Below are 27,635 nucleotides of genomic sequence, written 5' to 3' on the forward strand. Positions count from 1 at the left end.
CTTTTCAAAAGCTCATTTTTTAACTATTTCTCCATTCACAAGGCTTTAAAATATGTTGTTTTAAATAGTTTTGCTTTTATTAAAAAACATCAACAACAGCAACAAAATCCGCATGAGAGTTATACAGGGTAATTTGAGTAATGATCCCGTTACTCAGTGATTTTTAAAGAACAAAATATCTGACAAAAACTGTGATACAAATCACTTCCAAGAGGAAAGAATGAGTGGCTCTAGTGAAATCCAGCTTACTTCTGATATCCTGTTAGATTGAAACAACAGTGAAATGGAAATAAGAACATGACTTCTTATATTGATAAGTGTATGGGGGTTTTGGTGTTACATAATCATATTGGTTGAACAGAATCTCATACAAGAATAAAATTCATAGTAAAGATGTCTTTATTCCAAAATAACAATAATAATGTGTTAGCCAGACAGCTACAAAACATCTACACAAGACTTTGGTAAGAAATGGTCATGGTAGCTTTTTCATAATTCCACAGCAAACAAAAATAAGGAAGGAAATCTAAAAATGCAAACAAAATTTTGTTCGAATCGTATGCTGCACACAGAATCCTACTGCACTGGTGTTAAGCCCCTAACTTTTACTTTTTACTATGTGTAAAGCCTCTACAGTTTGTATGTTAGGGAAAAAAACCCACAATGTATGCACAATGCTAAGATCTGAATGTTGAGGTCTACAAAACTGGAATGACACCTGTGCTTTCAGTTCAGCAGGATTATTTGCAACGTAGGAGAGATAACAGTTCTTATTTTTATTGACTGATAATCAGTGGCTATTACACTACTAGAAAGTTTACAGTAACAATGCAATACTTTTAGAGATTGTGTATCGGAGCTTCTTTTCTGAATAGAAAATCAACCTCTTATTTTTTTTTTTCTTCATTTATTTTTATTTGTGTGTTTTTTTTTTACAAAATGTAACAAGCTTAAATATTGTATCAAGTTATGGGAAGGATAAGTGGTTTGTAAAATGTTTCAGCAGGAAAACAGTGTGAAAAGCTGAACCCAAGCAGGAAGGATCCTACATTTCTGAGCCAGTGCAATCTATGGTGTCATTGCATGTATTAACAAGGTGTGGAGGGGAAAATCCAACATTCATTACTCTAATAAGCCTAAGAGAAATGACTGGAAATCACACTGGGCAGCCTCCTAACAAAAAATATACAGAGAATCAAATTAGTAAGGACCACAGTGAAAGGGATGCCAGGTTGTTTTAATGCACAGTTTTGTGGCACGTTTGGGAAGATGTGTATTTCCTACATACCTAAAGGTGTATTTGGACTATGTAGCCTTTGGCAATGGGAGTAATTAAAAACCAAAATAGGTTAATGAAATGGAGCAAATATGAACATGAAAATACAGTGTTGTTTTTAATTGATTATTTGCAGAAACAGGTGTGATTTTGCAAGATTAACTTGAACAAGTGGTAAGGGTTGATGAGATAAATATAGTCTGTAAACTCACATAATTTTTTTTCCATTCAGGACAAACTGTTCTCCTATGCTCCCCCGGCCCCAAGCTTTCACAGACCCAAGCATACAAAACCCACACTGTCACAGCCTCTGTCAGACTCAGGAAGAGCGGCTCACAAAGGCAGGTGGTGTGGCGGTCTTGACTGCTCATGTATGTTTGTCCTGGCTGAGTGCCTGGCAGGATTCACTGTAGCCCTTCCCTGCAGACATCTGATTCTTCATCTAGAAATATATTCAGCTGGTCACTACCCCGGTATCTGTATCATTCCACTGGGGCTTTTTGTTGGAGGGTTACTTCTTTTTATTTTAGTCATAAAAGGGTAATGTGCAAGGTAAGGTCATTACCTAGGCCCAGTCTTGCTGCTACACTGTAATGACAGTGCTGTAGAGACATAAACTGCAGAATTTTCCAACAGGCACAAGGAGGCAAACTATCTGAATTATATTATTAAAGGAGCCAAGCTGTGCAAAATGGGGAGCTGTTTGGTTTCTGCATCAAATCTTGTATTATTTTTTCCCTCCTGGTTTGGTTCACTATGGGCCTGCAGCTGTTTCATTTGGCAGTGGCAGGAGAGACTTAACACTGTGGTTGGTTCCATTATTTCCCCAGCCCTCCCTTCATTCCAGGCCTGAAAAAGAGCATTAAAATACCTTGAGGGAGTGGGATGCAACAACTGTGGAAGTTCTGAGAATGCCTTGTAGTGTTCAGTGAAGAAATGATGATGAAAAGCCTACAGTGTCATGCAGCCAGCCCATCTAGCCCACTTGGGTACAGGGAGGTAATGAGAGGATTCCCAGGGTAGTAATGGTGCAGATGAACAGCCTCAGTGGGTTGTGGTTCACATCAAATGTGGGCACTCAAAACCCTGGGTGCCAGGTTCTCAGGATTGTGACCAAGTGTTAAGGAAGTGAGTAAATTATTTAAGGCTGGTTTAAAGAGACTATAAAGTAAATTTTTCTCCATTAATTTCTCTCAAGCTTAAGTGTCAACATGAACAGTCTTTATTTTCAGTGCATTGTTATTACTTATGTAGAGACATAGACTTTATGCTGCCTTTCCTGGACCAAAAGATAACCCATCACCTTCACCTTTCATCTTTGTTCTTATACTGTTAAACTTCTAGGACAGTGCTATATTCCAATAGCAAGTGAAGCCCAAGGTCTTGCTGGTCCTACACCTGTTGCGTGTAGGAATAAGAGCTAAACTCTGCAAGAGATGGTGTGAAATAGCAATTAGAATGCTGAGGAGTTATTTTCTAATCTCGGGCAGTTTGTTAATCACTCAAGTGGTCAGGGAAGACATTTATCCTGGCTGGTATATCCACAAATGAGAAATTCTCATAAATTTAGTAAATTTTAGATCCTCCTAAAAAAACAACATAAATGAGACAGCTGTACATATATTCTTGTTTCAATCTGTAATTAATATGTTAAGAAGCTGTCATTATTTTATTTCAGAGGCTCCCTTCCCTTTGTTTGTTATAAGGGATGCATGAGAACCTGGCTCACCTTTTCTCTACTATTTTTATTGTTTTATAAACCTCTTTCTCTTTTTGCCTGTGATTAACACCCTGATGAAGCTGAATCTAATTTTTAGTGTCTCATGTGGAAGTCTTTCTATGACGCAGCTGTTGCAGCTCTGTGTTTGGACCAATTTCTAGTAGTTCTGTATCCATTTTGAGAGGCAGTGGATAGACCCAATATAAGAGTATGGAATCAAAATATATTCTGACATTCACAAGTTTTCTGTGTGCTGTTTTGGCTGTGTAGTGGGCTGGCACCATTATTGAGCTGCACAAATTATTTCCTTTTTAAGATTTAAAGAAACTAAGACCATTTTGCATGGACCATAGCATCCATGTGAAGAAAAGTATACAGGATAATTACTATAGCTTGACCCAATAGTGTAAAACGATAAACATGCACCTTCAATAGTATTGAACCAGCATCACTGAAATGACTCCTTGGCATAGTTGTGGAATCACGTAGGCACTGCTTTGGATTTTCAAAATCTAATTGAGAGAGAAATCCTCCCACATATGAAACATGTCACTTTAACTTAGTAATGTTAGTATGCATGCATCCCATGTCTTTACAAGTAATGTTTCTATATGGCTATTCCATGTTCACAGATATGTCTGTATTTTAGTTAAATAACTCATAATGACTTACTATTTTTATGCATTAAGGACTGGCTGGAGTATCAAAGATTTACTCTCAGCATAAACTTGTAAGGAAATATTTATAAAATATATTTCTTGCACCAGCAAGACTAAAAAGCAAACCACACTGAAAAAAAAAACCAAACTAATATACACTTTATATTTTTGTTGTTGTTGCTTTAAAAACCAAACCAAGGTTGACTTTCCATTTAGCTCAGAGTGCATCTCTTGGAAGCCTTGTGTTTTGTTAACAAGGATGAACATTACATGCTCTTAGCTCCTTTTTGTCTTTACAGCTAGTAAACTGAGTACTTTTGGACCTCTTCTTTACCATCATGTAGCGTTCCTGAATTCCACCTCCACAGAGTGTAGAACATTCTGTCCAAGCAGTCCATGGCTTCAGCCTACAAACTGAAAAAAGTCATTTGAATAAGTTTTTAGTATTTCAGTCTAACCTACCTATCTCAGTGTAAGTGTGCACACTTACAGCTTTTGAATTGAAGAGAGCATAGAGCCTAGTTCTTACAGTAGGAAGTAAGAAACCCCAGTTAAGTGTACTCAAGGTGCATTTGTCAAACACTGAAAAACGCTTTGCTTTGTTGCTAAAACTTTCCGTAGACTGAAATGCATGAACTGGAGCTGCTCACAAACTCCTGTCATGCAGAAAAGGAAAACAGACATAAGCATACTGAAAAATGGTTTCACACTCACCTGGATATTGCTCACTATCTAAATTTTTTTTTGCTTGTTCACTTCTCCTTTTCTCCCGGGCCTCTTTCCAGCGCCTTTTTTCCATACCTGAGCCTCTCAGGCATTTCCTGACTCGACATTTTGTACGTTGGACAGTTTCTGGGCATGCTGTTCCTCCAAACTGTGGTTCTATTTTAATCATTCTTGTTCTGATCATATGGCCCTTTCCACATGAGGTATTGCATTCAGACCACTGGGACCACTCTGTTAGTTCACAGTCAATGGCTGTAAAGAATGAGAAATGTTACATGAAAGCTGTGAGATCTAAACATAAGGTCAAGATGAAACACACAGATGTGCCTAATGAGTTTTTGCACTCTGAACACAGGAAAGCAGCTTAAGCCTCCAGTCTTTTCAGCAAACGTTGTGAGGGTACATGTCAAAATTTTTGGAGTCCTTTTCTAGTCAGAATTACTATTTGACACTTTCCTCAATTTCTTTTTCAAGAGTGGTGCTGGCAGATCACTAAAATTACCAAGAAAGTATAAATAATTCTTCTCTTGTGCTTTCTTCAATTCTCTCACCCATATGCCTGTTTTATAATGAAAAGCTGTTAAAAACTGAGTTATATTCACAAAGAATCTGATGTCTCTGAGGTGTAAACCTTGCTTTACTGGCAGTGTTATGCAATAAGTAAGATTTGCTAACAGCTTTAAAAGTTTTTGTCTTTCAGCACTACTTAAAAATTACAGCCCCAGTGAATAATAATGAAAATTATATTTCACATAATTTAAGAAAATCTGAATTAACAAATTAACTAATACTTTCTGTGAAAAATAATGTAATTTGTTTATAAAGCTTCATAAACCAGCTGGCAACAGGACACTAAAAGCAATCATATCTTACTTGTTCAGCAGCACTTTGGGCGCTTCACAAGACCGCAAAATAACTAAAAATTTGGACCACTCAAAAAGGGAGCAGATTTCAGCGAGTAAGGAAAAAAAAAACAAACCAGTGAAGTTGTTTCCACAGCACCCAGTGGCTTATATGTATTCCTGCTTACAAAGGGATACATAGATCAGTAAAAATCTATACCGTTCAGAGATGTATCAAAGATGGAGCGAGCCTCTTTTGTGCTCTTTGTGTGAGCTAAAAGAACGACAGAGATGTTTTTAGTTCTTCTTTGCTCCCTTCCTAGAACACACACTGCATTTGAGTAAAAGAGAGGTTTTATAATTCTGACTTATTTACTATTGAGAAGTGCACAGACTGTTGCCTGAAGTTTGAAGTGTGTTAAATATGCAGAAACAGTATGCCCAAAGCAATATTGGTTATCAGCATAAGGTTCAGTAAGGCAAGCTGAAATTATGGTCATATTCTAGCATTCAGTAAATGAAAATCCATACTACTACTACTACTACTAAAAATCTATAGTTGCTATCCTACCTATGAGGAGATGCTAAAAACTGGTGATAGAGTTTTGACCCATAGACTTTGCCATTCATAATCAACCTTCTCTCTCCAGAGAGTTTCTCACACTTACGGCATTCAGGCAGCATGCACTTTTCTGCTTGTTCTAGCTCCTCATTGCAGTCTCCCAGCTCAGCAGCAGATTTCAGCATCCTTTGCCGGGTTCGCATGCCCTTCCCACATGTTACACTGCAGTCACTCCATTCAGACCAAGGTGAGAGTAGACAGGGGATGGTATCTGATATGAAAATAAAAAGGTAATGAATTTTTATTGTACATAAATTATGAAGCTACACATTTTGGAAATAATACAGGTGGAAAATGTACTGCTTTATCTGTCATCAACCAATTATACTTTGCTGTATACATTTGGAGAAAATGAATCACAAGCTGAATGATGTTGCTAGAGATGCTCAGAAAACACTATATTAAATTGAAAGCTTTGCCTCATTTTAATACCTTTTATTTTCTGTCTTTCTCTATAACCTATTTATATCTGCAGAATCCCAGTGCTCCTGGGAAATAAATAGTTTAAGAAGGTATGTTTCAATCATGACTCCTATAAAAAGATGTGGATTGTTGAAGTGGACAGACTGAAGTTGATATAGTCTAAAATGTGATAATTCCACATTTTGTCTACCAAAAATCTTTTAAAATTTAATTATTTGTCTTTCATGAAAATCTTAACATTTCTTGACATTTAGACAATATGAATCATAGAATCATAGAATACTTAGGGTTGGAAAGGACCTTAAGATCATCTAGTTCAATAATCACAGTGAGAATGAGACTGGCTGACCACATGAAAGGAGCACTTCTATTTCTGAACTGTTTATGGGCTAAAAGGAGAGGGCACTGTATTATTATAGCCTTATGATTAAATATACCTCATATTCAATAAATCAGTTGCTTAGGTATGGCTTGCTAATATGCACATTGCTGTCTGGGTAATACACTAACAGGATACTACTGAATATTTTTTCTCAACATTCTCAGCCTGCTGGTGAAACTGGTACTTAATGCACATTCCTTAGGGGAGCTAATTTTAAGAAGAACAAGAAAAAGTAGCATTGCTTCTTGTTTAGGTATACTATCTGTGTGATGGAGGAACACGTCAGAAATTATGCCTATCTTTATAGCAGAGAAGAGAAACTCATGGACACTTACGGCATTCAGGCATCATGCATTTCTCTGCCTCTGTAGTCTCTGCCTTGCACATGGATCCATCAGCAGGAGTCATCTTGATCATTCTGTGTCGTCTCTTCATCCCTGTGCCACAGCTAGCACTGCATTCATCCCACTCTCCCCATTCAGTGACAAGGCAGCTGCTAGGGGCTATTCAAAATGGACAGAAAAAATCTTTCACTAATAGAGTTCGTATAAAAACATTGTTTGGGCAGTATTCCTGCTATTGGCTGGGTTTTACAAAGCTAAATAAAATACTTACAACATTCCTCATTTACAATACATTTCTCAGTCTCTTCAGTAGGCACTTTACACATAGAGCCATCTTCAGGGAATTGTTTTACATATCTCTCTCTAGATCGCGTTCCCATTCCACAGGAAACACTACAGGGGGACCATGTAATCCAGTCAGACATCATGCAAGTGGAACCATCTAAAACACAGAGAACCATTTCAATAGCTAATATTAACAGAACTGCTGATAAATCTGTAGCTGCCTGTTTGTGTGCAATGTCACTTTTATGCTGCCTCACACATTCTGTGCTTCCTTGACTGCTTACTTTACTTCTTTCCTTTTTACTTCTGTGTGCTTTGTGCACCAACTAAGATGTATTCTTTTGTTTTCAGTTTGTATTCTTTGGCAATTAGTCCTCTTTGCTATAGCCTGAGTCACACTGCAGCAACCAATAGCTTTAAGAACTTTAAGGGAAGAGCAAACCTTACAAGAGGTTCTCCACTCTTTCCTCTTTATTACCTTCATCACTGCAGCCTGGACCCATGCATGGCTGAAAATCTTGGGTATCTGGGCAGGGCACACTGAGGTCCAGCTGAGCTTTGAGCATTCTCTGCCTCATCCTCTTTCCTTTTTCACAGGTAGAAGAACTGCAAGCTGACCATGGGGACCAGTTTGAATATATGCAGGTCTCAGGGGTATCATCTAAAAAGTAAGAAAAGGCAGTGAATGTTAAAAATAGTCGTCCATTTGGCTCTCTTTACCTGACTGGTGATTGTTTTAGATGCTAATAGGGTACAATCTTTCTTCCTGCATTCTATCTTCTCCATTTTAGCCCCCACCCTCCAAGACTAATTGCTAACCTTCATTTTTAAAAAAAATTCAAACCCCAAAAGGCTTCTCTCTTTTATCACTTCCATTGTTCTTGTCATCTTCCAGGTATACATGCAGTTCCTTTACTGTATAAGAGAAGGCTAATTGTAAATACCAGAAAAGATGAAAACCAAAATCAGTTTTTGGCACTGAATAAGGCTTTTGCTCCTACTTTATCCAAAAATGACAGTGGAAAATGGAACAAAATGTAAATTAGTACAGGACAAACTAATTTAAAATGTACCTTCTTCTTTTTCCTCCGGTGCTAGATCAGCCACAATATCATCGATGTTATCAGGTACAATATTGCACTGCTCCCCCTGCAAAGGAATTACTGTGTTACAGGAAACTTACATGTGTATGCAGCGAGGGGGCCTAACCCAGTGTACTGTGAGGCACTATTGCATCTGCAGCACTTTCTTCTCATTCCTATTCATACTTTAAAATATCCCCAATTGAGTAGATGCAGTTATTACCACAAGTAGGAGAAATAATACGTTAAGACAGTTTTAATCCTTTTCTGCCACAATCTTTGTTTGGTGTAGGTTTAACAGGTTTTTTTGGTTTCTGAAGTGGGGTGTATGGTTGCTTAAGAATATTATATATATAAATGTATTATACCTTGCGTGCAATTCTCTCAATGACAACTCTGGCTACCAGCTTGATGGATCCTCCTTCTGGATCATAAAATGGACTTTGGGGATGATCTAAGCTTGTAAGTGGTCTGATCTTTTCTTGAGGCACTGTAGGTTTGTTAGGAGACTGCAGTCAAAAAGAAAAAAATGTTAAAAAAGAAGCAAATAATAATTATTAATAATACAATTCATCTGCAGAAACTAAAACTTCTCCAAAATGTGAAATTGAGGAATTCCAATCTAAGATGAACTTGATGCAGTTGTACTTAAGGGTAAGGTGTTGGATTTTTTATTGGATTTTTTTTTTTTTGATCAGGAAGCACTTCTCTAACACTTCAGGGTTCAACCCTGAAGCTGGATTCACAATAAGATGTGAGTCTTGTTGTGTGGTTAGACACAACTACATTAATGAAAAATGTATATTCAGTATGCCTCCAGAGTTGCATTATAACTGGAGGAATTTCTTAGGTTCTAAAGAGACCAGGAAAAAAAAGAGCCATCTTCTGTCACCTGAAAAGTGAGCATGTGTGGTGTTTGAGGATGTGACTGACTGTTCTTGTCTACCGTCAACTGTCTGTACTCTCTGTAGATTCACAGTGTAGGTATGCTTGGAGCCTATGGAGACCTAATCAGTTCATGAATGTGAAATAACTCACTTTGTCAAAAGCAGGACTTTATCTGAGGATTATGTGAATCTTTCTCAAGACTGAGAAAGTGATGGAGACAGAGAAAGTGTATGATTTTTAGAGCCTTGTAGTGATGCAAATTTCAGAGTTTCAATCACTGTAAGGAACAGTTAAGTTTTCTGTGCAAAACAGAATAGTTGGCATTGGAGCTGAAACAGTAAAAAACTTAAGGCGAGATAGCTGCTGATGGCACACAGAACTGTATCAAAGCGGTTGGACACCTTGATACTTAGTTTTGAGCAGACTAAGTCATCTGTTCATTAAGTAGATGAATGTAATAATATCCTAGAGGAATGTAATATTATCCATTAATAATAATACTCAGGGCATTCAGACGCAACAACCAACAAGAGTTGTATCTAAACAAATTTTAATTCATTATGAACAAAACTTTTACAAGAGTAATATAAAGGCATGTATGGCATTACCGTGGATCAAATAGCTCTAATTCTTCACTGATTAAGATAAACTTTATGTATTTAATATATTACAAATACCTCATAGCTAATGCCACTGTCTGTGCCAGCATCCCAGGGTATTAAATCTTGCACGACTTTTTGAACCCAGCCACAGTCCTTGGTACAGAGGTCTTCAGCAGACAGACCCACGTTCCAGTCTGGACTGGGACCAAGCATAGTGAGGAAGGACATCAGGTGCCGGTGACGATCGACAGAAAACTCAGCAGAGGGAGCAGCTCTCCTGCAAATTTGCCACAGGAAGACATGAATTCGTTTGCTGCTAAAAGGAAATGAAACTGGTACTTCAGACTGGGAAATGCTGAACACGGGCACAACACTGGTACATAGAGATGGAGAAACAGGGTGGGGGGGAGACAGCTGCTCAGCCCTGTCTAGTTTCAGCCTCCAAGTATCATCTGAGAAACATCTCTGACATTGTTCAAGGAGATTTACAGTTTAATGGGTGAGAGAGGTGTAACAATAAAGAGCTGCTGCAGCAGCAGCTTATGTCTTAGTCATATAATAATTATTAATAATAATAAATTGAAGTAAAATAATGAAGAAATATTGTGAGGGTTTGATTGCTGGAATACTTTTTACCCCCAAAAGAGAATAGAAATTCTGATGCCAAAAGTGCTTGGAAGTGTTACTTGTTTATGTGTGCAAGAAAGCACTCATTAACAGAATTTTAGTGCTCAGTTGCAAGATTAATGGCCACTGCCAGCCCTAGAGAGTTCAGCCAAGACTGTTGTAGGTTTCTGCCAATGTATGTGAAAGAGCCCCTATTCATCCAGCCTTTGTCAGCTGTTCTCTTAGGAAGAAATCAAATCCTGCTGAATCATGAAGTGCTCTGCAATGCTCACGAGCAGCTATCCCATTCCTGTGCAGATGAAAAATAAAATCAGGCCTGAACTGGAAGCTCCTGTTCACAGATGAAAAGCTGGACCACTTCATGGCATCCTTCTGGTGAGCAACAACGAATGCAGAAGTATTTAAAATATAATTTTGGCAATTCTGCTCTTCCAAATACTGGTCTGGTTGGGGTCAACCAGGTTTCCTTCAGTTACAGGACTTGAGCCAATACAGAGTCAAATTGAAGCCTGGTTCTTTTTGTGTTTTATGCTAAAACAGACTGCTTTTTGAGCATCCAAATGCTTGAGTCCCTGTAAAAAATGTAGCATTTTATTGGTATATTTTTCCTAATTCATAGCATTCTCAGCATATTAGAAAACTGAACAGCCCAAAGACCATGATTTTGAGTAGTTGTCACAGTTTTAAAAGTAAGATGTCTAAAAATTAGTGTTTCTATTTCATTCTCAAGAGGCAAATGAAGAAGCAGGCATTTGCTAATGGGTGAAATGTTCTGGCCACTTCTGTTCCAGTGTTTCTTACTGCTGAAAGTCCTTGAATTAGGGATTCTGAGTAGAACAGTTTCTAAAAGTGATGACATTAATCCTACCTTTCCCAGAAAGAGATGCCAATGACCCAATGACTTTTTTTTTGTTCAATTGAACAACTTATCTAATGTAAAGTAATAAATAATGAATGACAGTATCAACTGCAATCTGTGAGTACAGTATCCTGCTATACTTGTAAAGTACATAGCAGTGATTAGTCTTAAAAAGTCTGCCAGCTGACTTCAATTAACTAAAGGATTTATTGCATTATATGCGTTTCTAAGAATTCCCCATAGGAATTTTGTACTTGAAGCAGTACACAGCAGAAGTCAAAACAGTAAGAAATGTGTTTGCATACATGATCTTTAGATTAAGAATATATCTAATACGGATATTGCAGATGCAGAATAGAGCCGTGGGTCAGCTCTTGCAGGGGAAAAGCAAAGGCTGCTCACTATTGCATCCAGCACCTGAGCTGATACTACTGAGTTGGTATATATTGTGTGACATGACACTCTCAGGAAACACAAGAGGCAGATATGGTCATACCATTTAAAAGCAGAGGGTTGGAAATCACTGTAGACACATAGGAATGGAAAACTTTTGTCACCTGTTATTCTTGTGATAGCACATATAATTAAAGCTTTGAGTACTTTGTTAGGAAAGTAAATATTGTGTTATTCATATGAATAAAAATACTTGTGTAGTTAAATTAAACTCCATCAATATTGAAACTGTGTAAAGGAACACCTCAGGAGATGTGCTTTGCCTGCAAGTCTTTGCATGTGTTAAATTGTATCAGGAGATCTGCAGCTTGCATCATTTTCCAATTTCAGAGCACTGTGAAAAAAAAATTACCTATCTTCTGCTCCTTCTTTATGACAAACAGGTAGTTTTATGGCTGGTTTACTGCATTTTATCCTGTAGCTGTTTAACAGAAATGCGAAGGAATAGAAGACGAATGGAGGCATTTTTTCTCTCTTTTTTCCTTGACTCTTGTTCAGACAATAATGAAGTATTTATATATTGTCACAAAATGTATTTGTTACACTTGCTACTTTATTAATTTCTGTGTGGTACCTGCAAGCAGTATGAATAATTTGAACCATAATTTGAACCAGAGTTGTGTAATGTTGCCCAACATTCAGGGTCCTTCTTGAGCTGCCGTAATTAAGGAGGAGAAATGGGCTGATCTAAGGCACGGTTAGTAAATACTACCTGGGCATAGGGACAGGCACTGATTGGTCTTTTACAATCTTAAATGATCTTTGGTGGGTTTTATTTACTCGGGTTTTTAATAAAGTGACAGATTTCAGATATTTCCAGTCTCCACATGAACAACAATTTATGAAGCTGGGAGGAACCTAAATCCTTCCAGGCATACCTCAACAACACATCAGGCTCAAGTGTCCTAAGATTTGCCTATGGATATTCTGAAGGAATCTAGTGATAATCAAGTGCATCCTAAACCTGACCTTTTTCATTTCTGTATTGTCAACACACCTGATGAAACAGGAATGTGATCATCATCTCTATCTGTGCTTTCAATATAAGTATATATTATCATTTTAAGTCTCTTAAATTTTAGGAGGGTGTTCTTCTGTGACAGGTTGAGCATGTTTGGTATGCCCACAGGAAAAGCCTAAAGTTTCTAACTGATGTGAATTTGCTGTGCGACCAACATGCTCCTTTTCCTTCCCTTTCACATATGCATGCATAAAAACAATGGCAAATAGGAGTTGCAGATCAAATCCTAAACATCAGATAAGTTCTAGGTGACAAGCTTGAGAACCCCACAGGCCTAGGGAATCCTGCTTTCATTAGCTGAAGCAGACAGTACTTTTCCACTGTGAGCCTCATCCGCCTTGCTCACAATTCCTGTCACATAGTACAGGGTGAAGGAAAGTACCAGCCAGTGTCCTGCAGTCTAATGTTTTCCATTTTCTTTATTTTTATTCTATGTATGTTCTTTATCTTAGCATGATTTAGATCTCCAGCTATAGGGGTGACACATACTGAGCAACACAAGAAAATGCTCTTTTTTTTCCCCATGGATTATTGTTGGTTGGTAATGTTTGTTTCTGTTTTTGTATGTATATGTTTCTGTTGTGGTGGGGTTTTTTTTCTTAAAGCTGATAGAACACAAACAAGGTTTTGCTTTACAAGGTTTTGCTTTACAAGTTTTTCCCCTAAGTGACAATCTAGTTGCTATCACTGCTGGGGTGGGAGGTTAAGAAAGCCTTTGACAAACCAACAGAAACCTCAACCTTCTGCAAGAGGTGTTCTTGAGTTTTGAACCAATATTGTTGTGTTCTAGCAATATCCCCATACAAGGTAATGGAGCTCACACAAGGAAGGTGGATAGAAATATTGAAAATAATATTTTCAGGATGTAAAACTTTTAGGTAACTTTTAATTTAATATTTGATTATTTTAAAAGAAGTAGAAAAAGGCAGCCTGAGCATATACTCTTTGTCTCTCTGATATGAACTAGCTCAACAAATTATACAATTTATAGAGTTTTTGAATCAATGTGAATTTTACTTCCTGGATGCTATGTATACTACACTTGTGTAAGACAGACATTTGCCTCACCCATGCTTAAAGCCTACTATGTAAGGACAGATCTGAATGGAACTGCTTCACAGTTATCCAAGTTCTGACTTTGGCAGTAGGTACAAAATAATGTTGTCATTAAGTGAGCATATTTGACAGAACAGGAGAGGGTAAAATACTGATTGTTATGATGGTTCTTTGAAAAAAAATTCTACATCAGTTATTCTATATTTTATACTGGGGAAAAAAATCTAATTGATTTCATGGCTTTAATAACTCCACAGGGTATATGGTAGTTTGAAATAGCATGTAATTGTTCAGGTTTCTTCATAGAGCTGTATTAAGGTGTAATCATGCTAAGACCATTTTTAGAGTCTGATACCACGTTCCTTTGAATATTCCAGGTTCTGATCTCGCTTGAGCTAAGGCTAAAGTAAGTAGCCATTTCAAACAGGAAGAAAAAAAGTGTACTCATGAGAGAAGCCCATCTAAGTCTGATGCCTGTCTGAGGTTTAGTGTCTGTTCTAGGTGGCACTGAGAATGTGAAAACACTATTATTTTAAGCAGTTTATTTTAAGCAGAGGGTTTAACTCATATACCATGAAAACTGCATATTTTAGGGAAATGGTAAACTAATTGCTTATTATACCTCTAGTCAGCAAAAGTGACATCCTTCTTTCTCAGAGGCTTACACTGCATCTCATATACACTTCCCAGGATGAGCACTATTTATTCATCTGTAAACCCTTCTGCTATTGATACATGCAGTATAAGCATGGAAACACATTTCACACCCCTGAACTTCCAACTCTGCACCTCCTGCCTACCAGCAGCACCTACACAACATCTGTTTTATTGAACAAACTTTAAAATCATAACATCCTGAAAAGTTTACTAGCTTCAAAGGGAAAAGAAGAAAATTAATATCTAAAATTGATTTTAAAATACTATTCTCCTAGAAGTCTACAACTAACAGAACTAATTTGATGGCATATTTAGATGCTGTATTATTAAGTATACTATTTAGGAAATGATGCAAAAGAATTAGGACCGTTACATGAACAACAAAAGTTTTTCCACCATGTATCAACACTTGATCATGTAAACAACTTCAGAGCTGCACACAGGAAGGGGAGAATTCTGTTTAAGTTCTTCTTAAATGCAGGGTGGGTAAGCATTTAACCTAATGAATAATTTAAACATGTGCATGTTCCAAAAGAGCTGAGGAAAACTGCAATAAAATGAACACTGAGTCAAGGAAATTTGTCTGACATCCATATGAAAAGTTGCAAAGCACTTTAATGCCAAGATGTTTTTGTCTCTGAGCACCTCAGGGGAGATGACAGTAAGAGTTCAGCTATTTATTTCACAATGAAAGAACAGACTAAGCCACAGAAAATTCTTATATGTTAACCTTTTGGACTACAAAAAGTCTTGCATAACAAACTTAAAATAAGAATGTTGCCTATAACCAGGTAAGAGATGGATATATAATTGCCTACTGTTGCTCCCACCGACATAAAAACCACAGATCAGAACAAATGCTGCTCTAAAATCGTACTAGTCTGCATATTTTTAGAAAGCATTACAAAAGGAAGGGACTTTGGGCAGCGCATCTTTCAGACATTTTCAAAGTGTCATCTAAACATACGTGGATTGCTACTTTAGATAGTAATAATGTATTTTTCATTACTATACCGGCAGTTTGATTTAATACCTTCAGAGTAGGTACACCCTAATAATACAATTAACAAACATGAGCAGGCTTTCCTCACCAAAAAATACAGTAAAATCCGAGATGTCTCAAGTTAGAATCGCAGTTTCTGAAAATTGCTGATTTGTGTACATGTTCTTTGCCGATTGTCACAAACCAGTTAGGTGTGGTTATCCCACGTGGTGCTGGTGACGTTTGCTTCTGTTTAGAATAACTTTGTCACATTTTAGATCGCTTACTGTGCACTTACATTCAAATAATGTTTCAGGAATCCTTTTGCAATATATGACATCACTGTGTTTTACCAGGGCCAGGCTGACTACAAAGCCAGAAGACTCTAACTGTACAAATCCAGGAAACTCTGTTCGCTTCCTAGAAAATTTGAGGCCACAAATTACCTGGAGTAACTGCAGCTGTGTTTACAAAGGAAATACTATGGGATGTTGTAAAAGCACTGTTGCTTTGTATCACATTTTCACCTACAAAATGCTGACCATGCTCTGTTTTTCCTTGGAAACAGTGATGAAAAATCAGTTCTTAGACCCAGCATAAGAAAAATACCAGCCAGTTTTCTGATCTTTTTCTTTCCCATTAACAATATCAGATAACCAGCGTGACTTATTTATCAGACTGCTTTAGTAATGAAATCTGCTTTGATATCAATTTATTCTCAATATTAGATTACAGCAAATACTTATTTTTAACACAAATTACTTATGAGGTTATTTATTGGAATAGCTAAAAAATGTAGATACTCCTTCAAATTCCTTTCAAAGATTTTAGAAAGTATTTTCACGCATTTCAAAATCATTTTTTAATGAGTAGCAAAAGCTCAGAATTGCATTTTACATTCCCTTGGTCCTGTGCTGTCACTGACAATGTCCAACCTCTCACCATCTTCCTTAATATGATACACATACCATTTCATTCAGCAACTATACCCATCTAACCTACACATGCCTTTTGGTGTCTGGAGATGTGAATTAGAGTAAATGTTTAATTACCATTTCATTCATAACAATGCAAGAAGATAACAATTGGAAGAGTTTGAAAGTTTGCATATAGACTTCTGTTCACTACTAATTTAAATGGCAAATTGTTCCCGTTACTTGGTGAGTATTTACACAAGAATGAGTAGTTAGGATAAGTAACTAGACATATATAGTTGCATGAAAATAAAGCATACATGATTACTCATGGAATTATAAAGCGAAATTATTTTGGCTCCAGGAAAGATAACAGATGGTTGGGAAATAATCATAAAGCAGTAACTGCCAATGGGAGAAACATGTAAAGAAAACAAAAGCAAGGATAGAATGGGATGAGTAAGTTTGATTTAATTGGATGGCCACTAATTTCCATTAACAATTAGTATCAAGTTCTAGCAGTAACTGTTCTTAGTTAAATCTTTTCTATGTTGTAATACCCAGCTTCTTTCCTTGCCTAGTGACATTTGAATTTGAAATAGAAAGAAAAGAAAGCAAAAGATAAGTGAAAGTGGGACTGCCATATGTGCTTGCTCTGACAAAAAAAAGATTGATACATTTTTTTTTCCTTTTCCAACAAACACAGATGTTCTTCCTTACCTTTTTTTTCTTAAAGCGTGTGTCATTCCATCTGTCAAAAAATGAACTTTCACTGAGTCTCAGTAATACACGTAACACTTAAGACATCAATTGTTTTTTATAAGCATGATGTAGTTTTGTGATTAGTGTTCCTCAGTCAACACTTAATAAATGTGTGTAACTATAAATGCAAAGACTTGGGTGAACATGGGACTTTACAATAGCATGTGACATCATGCTAGGAGAGGTAGTAATTTGCATCTTTCTTTAGTCCTGTTTTCTGTGAAAATAAGATTCTCTGTTCTTTTTACTTTTAAATAGAGCTCATAGAGCTATGAAAAGAGACTAACGAAGTTGCAAGGGCAGTATATGGTGTTGGGTTTAGTCATTAAGTTCCAAAGATGTTAACAAAATTAAAATTCATACAATTAAAGCTTGTTTCTTATATAGATTATCCAAATATATACATGCATTTTGAGCTCAATTGTACCCAATCTCAAATCTAGATGAATTATAAAAACTGGTAAAAATGTCAGTTATTTTGTATGGATTTTTACAATGTGTTTTGTCTGAGGTTTACTTCAGTTAGATCTTTTGGCTTTGGTGAAACATATATTTCTGCTTTTTTGTTAAAATTTAGATTTTTTTTTATTTTAAAAATCTAAAATAATTAATAAGATTTTCTGTTTTCAGTGTGAAACCATAAATTTACTGTTTGGGTCCAAGTTTTATCTGAAAGCTTTCATTTTGAGGTCAAAGCCTTTTAACAAAAGTGGGTTGATTAGCTTTAATATATAAACTGCTCATTCAACATAAATTACTCCTGCACACATCTCTCAAGAGTTTACTGCCACTTCTATGAACCTCTCGAAGTACTTCAAGTCCTACAAGCAGGGATCACCTTGTGGTTTAGGGGAGATGGTGGTCTTTAAGATGACACATCAACAGTGTGGAGGAATGATACAAAGTAGGAAGGAAACATATACCATAAGGACTTTGCTGACCTAAAATACAGTGTAAATACTAGCCAAATGTAAAGCTGGAGCACTCAGGATTGTTTCACAGCTCCAGACATACTTACGTATTTGTCTTCACATTATCAAAATTCACACCTGACTTTTTCCTTATATATGGTTTGTTTTTTTTATATCAGATTGTCCTTCATGCATTACTATTTCTGATCAGACTGCAGTATTTGAATTCTTCTATTTCTGACAATATTAAACTTCACTGGATCAATCCCAGCTATCTATAAAATCATAAAGAAGAAAACAGCTGAACTAGACACACCATAGTGTTGCCATAGTGACAGTGCTCTGTCTGCCCTTCTCATTCCTCTCATTTTGTATACAAAATCCCGAACTTTGGAAGTGCTTCCTAGTAGTGTACCGACATTTTGCATGTAAGAAAACTTCATTTACATCTGCATTGACAGATAATAGTTTTTACACCATTTTAGGATAGACAGCACAATATAACCGTGAGAGATAACAAGAGAGATAAGGAATTGTGGGGAAAACAAATCTCCAGAGATTTACAGTAATAAAAAGTAAAGACAATGCATGTGCTGTAGTGCACTATTGAAATAAGATGTAACCATTCAACAATACAAATACATGCTTTCCGGAATTGGGGGTGGGTGTGGATGGGAGAAAGAAACAGAAATCTTTGCAGGCTATCATTATACTCTAGCCTTGGGGTACATGTCATCAAACTACTGAAGTTAATGTGGCTTTTAGTTAAAAGGCTCAAATAGCACACTCACACCGGTAAAAATTACACTTAAAAAGCACAGAGCTACCAGAACATGATTTTCATGGCTATGTCTCTTTGCAGTAGTAGGTACCATTGACTGCCTGGAAGGTTCTGCAAGGATTTACTGTTACTACCACATCTTATGATTAATTAGATTTTTTTAAACATTTAAACCCAAAAATATTATTACACATCTGTTCCCTTGTGAGCAGTTGATAAAAAAAATATAAATTTTTCTTCATGACAAAGCCTTTTCATCAGTAATGAATAAGAAATATTTTGTGAGAAAGCATTTTTTTTCCATATAGGACTATAGCAAGAGATCTCACCCAAGAAACTGAACACAAAAACCTGAACAAGACAGATACTTTAACCAATGCACTTGCATTTCTTCCACAATGAAATGTAGCAGATTTGATAATGTAGTGTGTTTTTCCTTGAAGAACTGTCCTCTTTTGCCTTTGTTACATTTCCTATGAAAACTCTTAAAGAATACGTTGCAATTTCAGCATTTCTTAGTTTTAGAACTTCAAGATATGTTTGAGGGGTTTTTTTCCTACTTGTAATTAATGTAAGGAAATTAAAATCTATTGTTGAATCCCAAAAGAATTAGTGTAAATTCAGGTCTTGATTACTTCTTGCAAGAGTAATACCACTGGCCATGATAAGTGTTCAAATGCCAGTTTGCATTAGCTGCTTTCCTTCAGTTCTTCCTGTAGTTTCACCAAAGTACCATATTTTTAACTAATAAAAACAGTTCTGCCTTCCAAATGGCTTCAATCAAAACATATTTCCCCATCAGTCTGCACTCTGCATTCTGATTGTTCTTGCTGCATTTCACTGGCTTCTACTCTAGCTTTCATAAAGTTTTTGTTTACCTCTTTATGCTTTAAACGGGATCTCAGTTTCTGCAGAAATAATGAGCTACCAGATGTTAACAAGTGATCGGGGAACATTGAGATCTCTGTACAATCATTAAACTTGGTCAGATGTGGATGAGTTTGTCAAGTCAGCGATTATCAAGTCATTTTTCCAACAGATGACAAAACAAGCCCTTCATAGTTAAATAGCTGTTATTAAAATCCTAAATGTAACTGAACCATTGTACTTTTCCTCTAACTTAGCATAAAAATTTAAATCTGAATTACACCAAGTGAAAACAAGGTATTGTAATCAATATCTTACAAGGTGAACCACAAGTGATACGTTTCCCTCATCTTGCACTTGTTACAAAAATGAATCAATTGTTTACATTCACCCAGACAAGAAGATTATTGAACATGCTATTTCCCTCTATTCAGGCAAATTCTGAAATCACTTTCTACTATTCTGTGCCAGCACTGAGTTGTAACGTGTAATGGCACTGAGCAGCATCCTGTATGAGTACAAACAGAGAGATACCTATGGGTACCTGAGACCAGGGTCACCCTTCTGAGGTGAATTTCCCTCTGTGCTTTGGGTCTCATCTCAGAGCAATCTCACGGTGCTGACCTGATTTCCTTCTGATCAGTCTAGGCTGGAGCTTTCCCCTGCACTCCCAGCGCCAGCAGACAGCCGCACTCCATGCAAGCCAACACCCAAAGCAAATGCCCATCCCAAAATGTGTCACTTCCTCACAGCACTGTTTCAGTCTACAGATCTGCTCCTCTTGCAGTGTAGGTAGCTATTCATTATGAATAGTCTCCATAGTTATAAGTACAGGCACTACAGAGATCGTAATGCTTTCACCGCAGAATTGAAGTAGGGTTTTAAGTTTAGACAAGACATACCTCACACAAAATCGGTTTTAAATATTCCCATAACACCTATTTAAGGCAAAATATGGGCCATACGATGCAACATTACAACTGTTATTCTTATAAAAGCATATCTATACTTGGAGAGAGCCACTTGGGCATTTAACATATATTTTCAAGCATCTCAAAATTTAAATGCACTCATCTGTCAAGAGAAAAACACTGCATAATTCTTCAGCAAAACACTCATATATTTTCTTTTAAGAAAACATAGATCTAGTGAGATGTCAACTATAACCACATTTCATTCATCCCACTTCATCACTTGCTGAGGGGAGAAGCTTGAGAAAGGACGCCTGTAACACCGCAGTGGAGCCGGGGGAGATCAGTGTCCAGAAACCTCACCACAGAGCAACAAGAGCCACTGAGGAGGGAGCCTCAAGTCCTTGACAGGACTTGCAAAGAGCTCAGCTCCCGCGAGGAGGTGACTCACCGGGGGCGGAGACAGGAGGAGTGGCACCGACTGTGAGTGGTTAAAAATCTACCCAGGGAGCGCGGCGACCAGGAGCGCAGCGAACAGAGTGGGCAAATAGAGCAGGTTGAGGCAGTTTGCGCGGGCAAGTGAGCGGGATGGTGAGCACTCACCGTATGACCAGGGTCCAGTCTGGGAGCTCTGCCCCAACCGCCCTGGTGGTGGCCAGCGTAGGCACCCAGACAGAGCCGGTAAGAGGGGAGGTTACGGTGCAGAGCTTGGAGTGTAGAGAGTGCCTGCACTGGTCTGGTGAGGGAAAGGTGCAGAATGGGCAGGGCTGCGCTTGCTGCTCCCTGATGGAGGTCCTCCTCCAGCAGGTGCCTGAGCTACGGGATGCTGTCAGTAAGCTGCAAGATGTCAGGGAAGCTGAGAGGAAGCAGGACTGCTTGCTCCAGGCCCAAACAGTGCAGGGGCCTCAAGATTCCCCTCTAACTCATGGAGGAAAGAAGGAGGCTGTTGATCAGGGAAGCTGGGAATTAGTAACAAAAAAAATTAACAAAAGGAGGAAGAGAGCAATTAAAAGCAAGGGGCTTCCTCCTAAATCTGCTGTACCCACCCAGAACCGCATTGCTGTCCTGCAGGGCGCTGATGAGGAAATGCACTTGCACCAGAAACAGCCGCTGGTGCACTGGTACAGAAGATCTCTACTGGTGCCGCCAGGAAAAAGCGAAGGGTTGTAGTAGTAGGGGACTCTGCCTTGAAAGGGACAGAAGCGCTCATCTGTCGACCTGACCCACTCGCAAGGGAGGTGTGTTGCCTACCTGGGGCACGGATCAGGGATGTTGCAGAGAGGCTGCCTGCTCTAGTAAGTCCCATGGACTATTACCCACTTCTAGTGATACATGTGGGTGCTAGGGATACAGATAGTAGTAGCCTGAGGAGTATAAAGAAGGACTACAGAGCTCTGGGAGAGGTGGTCAGGGGTTCTGGAGCTCAGATAGTCTTTTCGACAATTCTCCAAGACACAGGGGAGGACCTTCCAAAGGCAAGGAGGATTGGACAGGTTAATGAATGGTCAAAAGGGAGGTGTCATAGTCAAGGGTTTGGGTGTCTTGGACATGGGGCCCATATTTGTAGGCCAGGCCTACTGGGGGCTGGTGGAACTGCTCTGATAAAGAAAGGGAAGAGTGGTTTTGCTGGGAGGCTTGCCAGACTTGTCAAGGAAGCTTTAAACTAGTTGTGTTGGGGGAGGGGAGCATCATTCCATCCCAACACACCCAGTCAGTTGCCAGCACCTATAATAAATACTCCGAGCAATGTAGTGATATTCTAGCTGCTCCAGCCACTGAGTTGGCTTCATTTGGAGCTTGGATCAGATGACTCTATACAAATGCTCGTAGCATGGGGAATAAACAAGAGGAATTAGAGATGTGGGTACATGTACAGGAGTATGATATAATAGGCATCACCAAAACATGGTGGGATGGCTCCTTTGACTGGAGTGTTGGAATGGAAGGTTACAGGCTTTTTAGAAAAGACAGGCCCGGTAGGAGGGGAGGGGGAGTTGCCCTTTATGTTAGGGATAGGCTGGAGAGTATGGAACTCTGTCTGGGGACAGGTGATCAGTTAACAGAAAGTTTGTGGGTCAGGGTCAAGGGGAAATTGGTGATGGGAGACATTACTGTGGGGATATGTTACAGACCACCTGATCGAGAGGAACCTGTGGGTGAAGAACTCTACAGACAAATAGGAAAAGCCTCACACTCACAGGCCCTTGTTCTGATGGGGGACTTCAACCACTCTGACATCTGTTGGGGCAACGGTACGGCCCAGCACAAGCAATCCAGGAGGTTTCTCGATTGTGTGGAAGACAACTTCCTTCTGCAAGCAATAAAGGAGCCGAGGAGGAGAGGTGCCCTGCTTGACCTCGTGCTCACCAACAGGGAAGGGCTCGTTGGAAATGTGACTCTCCAGGGAAGTCTTGGATGCAGTGGTCACGAGATGGTTGAATTCGAGGTCCTCAAGACAGTGAGAAGAGCGTGCAGCAAGCTCACTGCCCTGGACTTCAAGAGAGCAGACTTTGGGCTCTTCAGGAACCTGCTTAGTAAAGTTCCATGGGATATAGCCCTAGAGGGCAAGGGGGCCCAAGACTCTTGGTTAATATTCAAGGATCACCTGCTATAAGCACAGGAGTGTTGCATCCCGACTAGAAGGAAGTGCAGCAGGAGGGCCAGGAGACCTCCTTGGATGGATAAGGAGCTGCTGAGAAAAATTCACAAGAAAAAAGAGGCTTATAAAAGGTGGAAGCAAGGACAGGTGGCCTGGGATGAATACAGGGATGTTGTCCGGGAAGTTAGGGACCAAGTTAGAAAAGCTAAGGCCTAATTAGAGCTAAACTTGGCAAGGGATGTTAAAGATAATAGGAAGCGATTTTATAGTTATGTAGCGGCTAAAAAACAGACTAAGGACAATGTAGGCCCCCACTGGAAGCTTTCGGGAGAACTGGCTACAGAGGACTTGGAGAAGGCTGAGGTTCTGAATGACTTCTTTGCCTCGGTCTTCACTGGCAAAGGCTCTGACTGCAGCACCCAAGTCTTGGAAGGCAGATGCAGGGACTGTGAAAACCTAGACCTTGGGCCCACTGTAGGAGAGGATCTGGTTCAAGACCATCTTAAGAACCTGAATGTGCACAAGTCCATGGGACCTGATGAAATCCATCCGTGAGTCCTGAAGGAGCTGGAGAATGAAGTTGCAAAGCCACTGGCTATCATATTTGAAAAATCATGGCAGTCAGGTGAAGTTCCTGAGAACTGGAAAAAGGGAAATATAACCCCCATTTTCTAGCAGGGGAAAATGGATGACCTGGGGAATTACAGACCAGTCAGTCTCACCTCTGTGCCTGGCAAAATCTGGGAGCAGATTCTCTTGGAAGGCATGGTAGGGCACATGAAAAAGAGCAAGGTGCTTGGTGACAGCCAGCATGGCTTCACAAAGGGGAAATCCTGCCTGACCAATTTGGTGGCCTTCTATGACGGAGCTACAGAAGTGATGGACAGGGGTGGAGCATTTGTCGTCATCTACCTGGACTTGTGCAAAGTGTTCAACACTGTCCCACATGACATCCTTGTCTCTAAATTGGAGTGTCATCAATTTGATAGGTGGACCACTCGATGGATAAAGAACTGGCTGGATGGTCGCACTCAAAGAGTTGTGGTCAACGGTTCAATGTCCGGCTGGAGACCAGTAATGAGTGGTGTCCCTCAGGGATCGGTGTTGGGACCGGTCTTGTTTAATATCTTTGTCGCTGACATGGACAATGGAATTGAGTGTGCCCTCAGCAAGTTTGCTGATGACACCAAGCTGTGTGGTTCTGTTGATACGCTGGAGGGAAGGAATGCCATCCAGAGGGACCTTGACACGCTTGTGAGGTGGGCTGATGCCAACCTCATGAAGTTTAACCATGCCAAGTGCAAGGTCCTACGCCTGGATCGGAGCAATCCCAGGCATAGCTGCAGGTTGGGCTAAAAGGAAATTCATGGTAGTCCTGCGGAGAAGGACTTGGGGGTGTTAGTCAATGAGAAAATGAACATGAGCCAGCAGTGTGCACTCACAGCCCAGAAAGCCAACTGTATCCTGGGCTGCATCAAAAGGAGCATGACCAGCAGGGCGAAGGAGGTGATCCTGCCCCTCTACTCTGCTCTCGTGAGACCTCGCTTGGAGTATTGTGTGCAGTTCTGGTGTCCTCAACATAAAAAGGGCATGGTACTGTTGGAACAAGTCCAGAGGAGGGCCACAAGGATGATCAGGGAGTCCCCTGATCATCCCATGGGAGTCCCCACCTCCAATATGAAGACAGGCTGAGAAAGTTGGGGCTGTTCAGCCTGGAGAAGAGAAGGCTGCGTGGAGACCTCATAGCAGCCTTCCAGTATCTGAAGGGGGCCTACAGGGATGCTGGTGAGGGACTATTCATTAGGGACTGTTGTGATAGGACAAGGGGTAACGGGTTGAAACTTAAACAGCAGAGGTTTAGACTTGATATAAGGAAGAAATTCTTTACTGTGAGGGTGGTGAGGTACTGGAATGGGTTGCCCAGGGAGGTACTGAATGCTCCATCCCTGGCGGTGTTCAAGACCAGGTTGGATGAAGTCTTGGGTGATATGGTTTAGTGTGAGATGTCCCTGCCCATGGCAGGGGGGTTGGAACTAGATGATCTTGAGGTCCTTTCCAATCCTAACTATTCTATGATTCTATGATTTCAGTGGCAAGTCACTGAGAACATATTCAATATATAATATATTCTGCAAGGGCCATACTATTCACATTACTATGTTAAAGGACAGGAAATGTCTTTCAAAGATCTATTGTATCAGAAAGTTATTGGTGTACAAAATAAATAGCATATTTTTTAATAACAAGACTGTGAGCTTCTCAGCTCCTGCCCAGCTCCCTAAACAGAGCCACTGTCACAAGTGCTCTGAGGTCACTGGGTTGCACCGACAGCATGATAAACAGTTCCCCATGTGACCTGCATTATTTTCTTTTAATTAAAATAATGTCCCAGTTCTTCATATGCCTTCACCCTTTCCAGATTGAAAGATTTAACAGCTCCTGTTTTACAGTACACTTTTATTTCTGGAGAATTAGCTACACACGCTTTTCTCTTTTAAAAGAAACTTACACGTAATGCAACAACATACACATCACAATGTGTTCAATGGATTAAATGCAGCAAGGGAAGGATATATGAACTTGTAAAGCAAGACAATATCTGAACCTTATTTCTTAACAATACAGAGGACGATAAATGCAGCTTTCAATTAGGAGAAAATGTCTAACAACCATGTAAGAAACATTAGCATTTTAAGACTATAAGAATTAGCAATATGTAACAAGCTTACTTATTTCAATAAGACCCTCTGCTGATTCTCAGTCACATTAGGTGAAATTATACATGCATGATTTATTTTTCAAATAATTAGGTGGAACCATGTTTATAAGCAACTTGTATACTCAAATGTTAATGCTATACAGTGGATAGATAGATGATTAAAGGACTATGATATGAGCTTTTCTTTCTTTTCACTTAGGCAAAAACAAGAAATCAATTTAAACTATGCCCATTATAGCTGGTTAATTGCAGTTCAGTCTGTATGCTGCCATTCAGAATGCCAGTTAAACCCAAGTCTGAGTGTTTAAATGTGGCTTTCTTTTTATTTTAATTCTCAGCTAGATAGTCTGAGGACTTGATTAATTAAGCAACTGAATCATTTACTCATTACTATTGTACATACTTATAAATTACATTCTAATATCAATAGCAGTGCATTGCATAGCGGGACAGGAAATCTTTTCAGTATTCTTAATGGGACAGCAAAAGAGAGTTACATCAAATGAAAATGAGCAATTAATCTCGGAATTTACTCACCTAGACATCACACAAAGCAAAAAAATTTGTAACTACATAAGATTTTAAAAGAACTAAAGGTACAATTTTCTTTCACGTGAAATACTGTAAGTGGTTGGATAAGAATGGGGATGACTGCAAAATTCAATCCCCCATCTTCTCTACTGAAATTGATTAATGAAAATTAGTAGGTAATTTTCAGTGAATTTTAGTGTATGCTGTGAGGAGTTTGGTGTGGTACTTGGGAATAATTCTATCTACCCCTAATAAGATGCTCTAAGAAGACTAATTGACAGAATTAACTTACAGACATAGTCAGGTCTCTAGTCTCTAGGGCTTTGGGCATTTAATTATTTTTTATCTAAAGCCTCTGTTATCAAAGCTGAAAGGTGCATTGATTCCAATCTCCCCCTCTCAATGCTGATTAGTATAAATTTATCAGAGAACGACATTTGGCACTGTCATAGGGATTCTGAGTTGGATACAGCAAATGCCTGGCTCCAGAGGAAAAGAAAAAGAGAGAGTTTCTATTGGGGCTTGATGCACAGGTGCGACAATGCAGAACCAGGTGGTGGCAGCAAGTGAATGGGACGCAGAGCACATCCTCTTGCTGGCACAGAGCATCATCAGATAGTGGCTGTGCAAGCAGGGGCTTTATTCCATAATGTCACAACGAAACAGACCATATTTTTGTTATGTGGATTTCTTAAACGGTTAAACACACACTGACGGCCCTGAACAAGCCAAATACTTTCTGGCCCTACAAAAAGTGTTATTTTGATGCATGCAAGCAGCAGCTGATGCAATGCTTGGCAGCAAGGGTGTTGGTATGAGACTGTGCCACAGACTCCCAACACATGTGCAAGGCTTACCTTGTCTGAAGGCTGCACAACTGCACTATCTCTGCTTTTTTGTTCTGACTGACTAATCTGGCTCAGACCAGTGCTGCTGTCACACATGGTTTCAGCACATCCCAGCCTTAACTGAAATGCCTTGAAATATGTAGCTGGAATAAACTGCTTAATTATTTTAATTGTATATTTTAATTGTATTTATAATAATTAACTGCATTGAGCCTTCCCAAAATTAAAACATGATACAAAAGAATAAGCAAGCTGCTGACACTAGCTTGGTTTTACCAAAATCAGA

The 27,635-nt window shown here is 39.0% G+C and overlaps 1 protein-coding gene across 2 annotated transcripts in view; it reads right to left on the minus strand.

Moving 5' to 3' along the window:
• Positions 1-381: 381 nt before the first annotated feature.
• SPON1 (spondin 1) overlaps positions 382-27,635 on the minus strand; it is a 198,945-nt gene continuing 171,691 nt past the window's right edge. Inside the window, exons 8-16 of one of the 2 annotated variants that reach the window (XM_005150611.4) lie at positions 9,927-10,128; positions 8,730-8,870; positions 8,353-8,428; positions 7,758-7,940; positions 7,266-7,436; positions 6,986-7,153; positions 5,892-6,056; positions 4,370-4,633; positions 382-4,069 (exon numbers count right to left, since the gene is read on the minus strand). In XM_005150611.4, coding sequence (XP_005150668.1) covers positions 3,906-4,069; positions 4,370-4,633; positions 5,892-6,056; positions 6,986-7,153; positions 7,266-7,436; positions 7,758-7,940; positions 8,353-8,428; positions 8,730-8,870; positions 9,927-10,128 — 1,534 coding nt within the window. In that variant the 3' untranslated portion in view covers positions 382-3,905. The remainder of the gene's footprint in view (positions 4,070-4,369; positions 4,634-5,891; positions 6,057-6,985; positions 7,154-7,265; positions 7,437-7,757; positions 7,941-8,352; positions 8,429-8,729; positions 8,871-9,926; positions 10,129-27,635) is intronic. The other variant, XM_034065554.1, reaches the window with a different exon arrangement.

This window comes from Melopsittacus undulatus, chromosome 8, assembly GCF_012275295.1.
Source record: "Melopsittacus undulatus isolate bMelUnd1 chromosome 8, bMelUnd1.mat.Z, whole genome shotgun sequence".
Classification (NCBI taxonomy): Eukaryota; Metazoa; Chordata; class Aves; order Psittaciformes; family Psittaculidae; genus Melopsittacus; species Melopsittacus undulatus.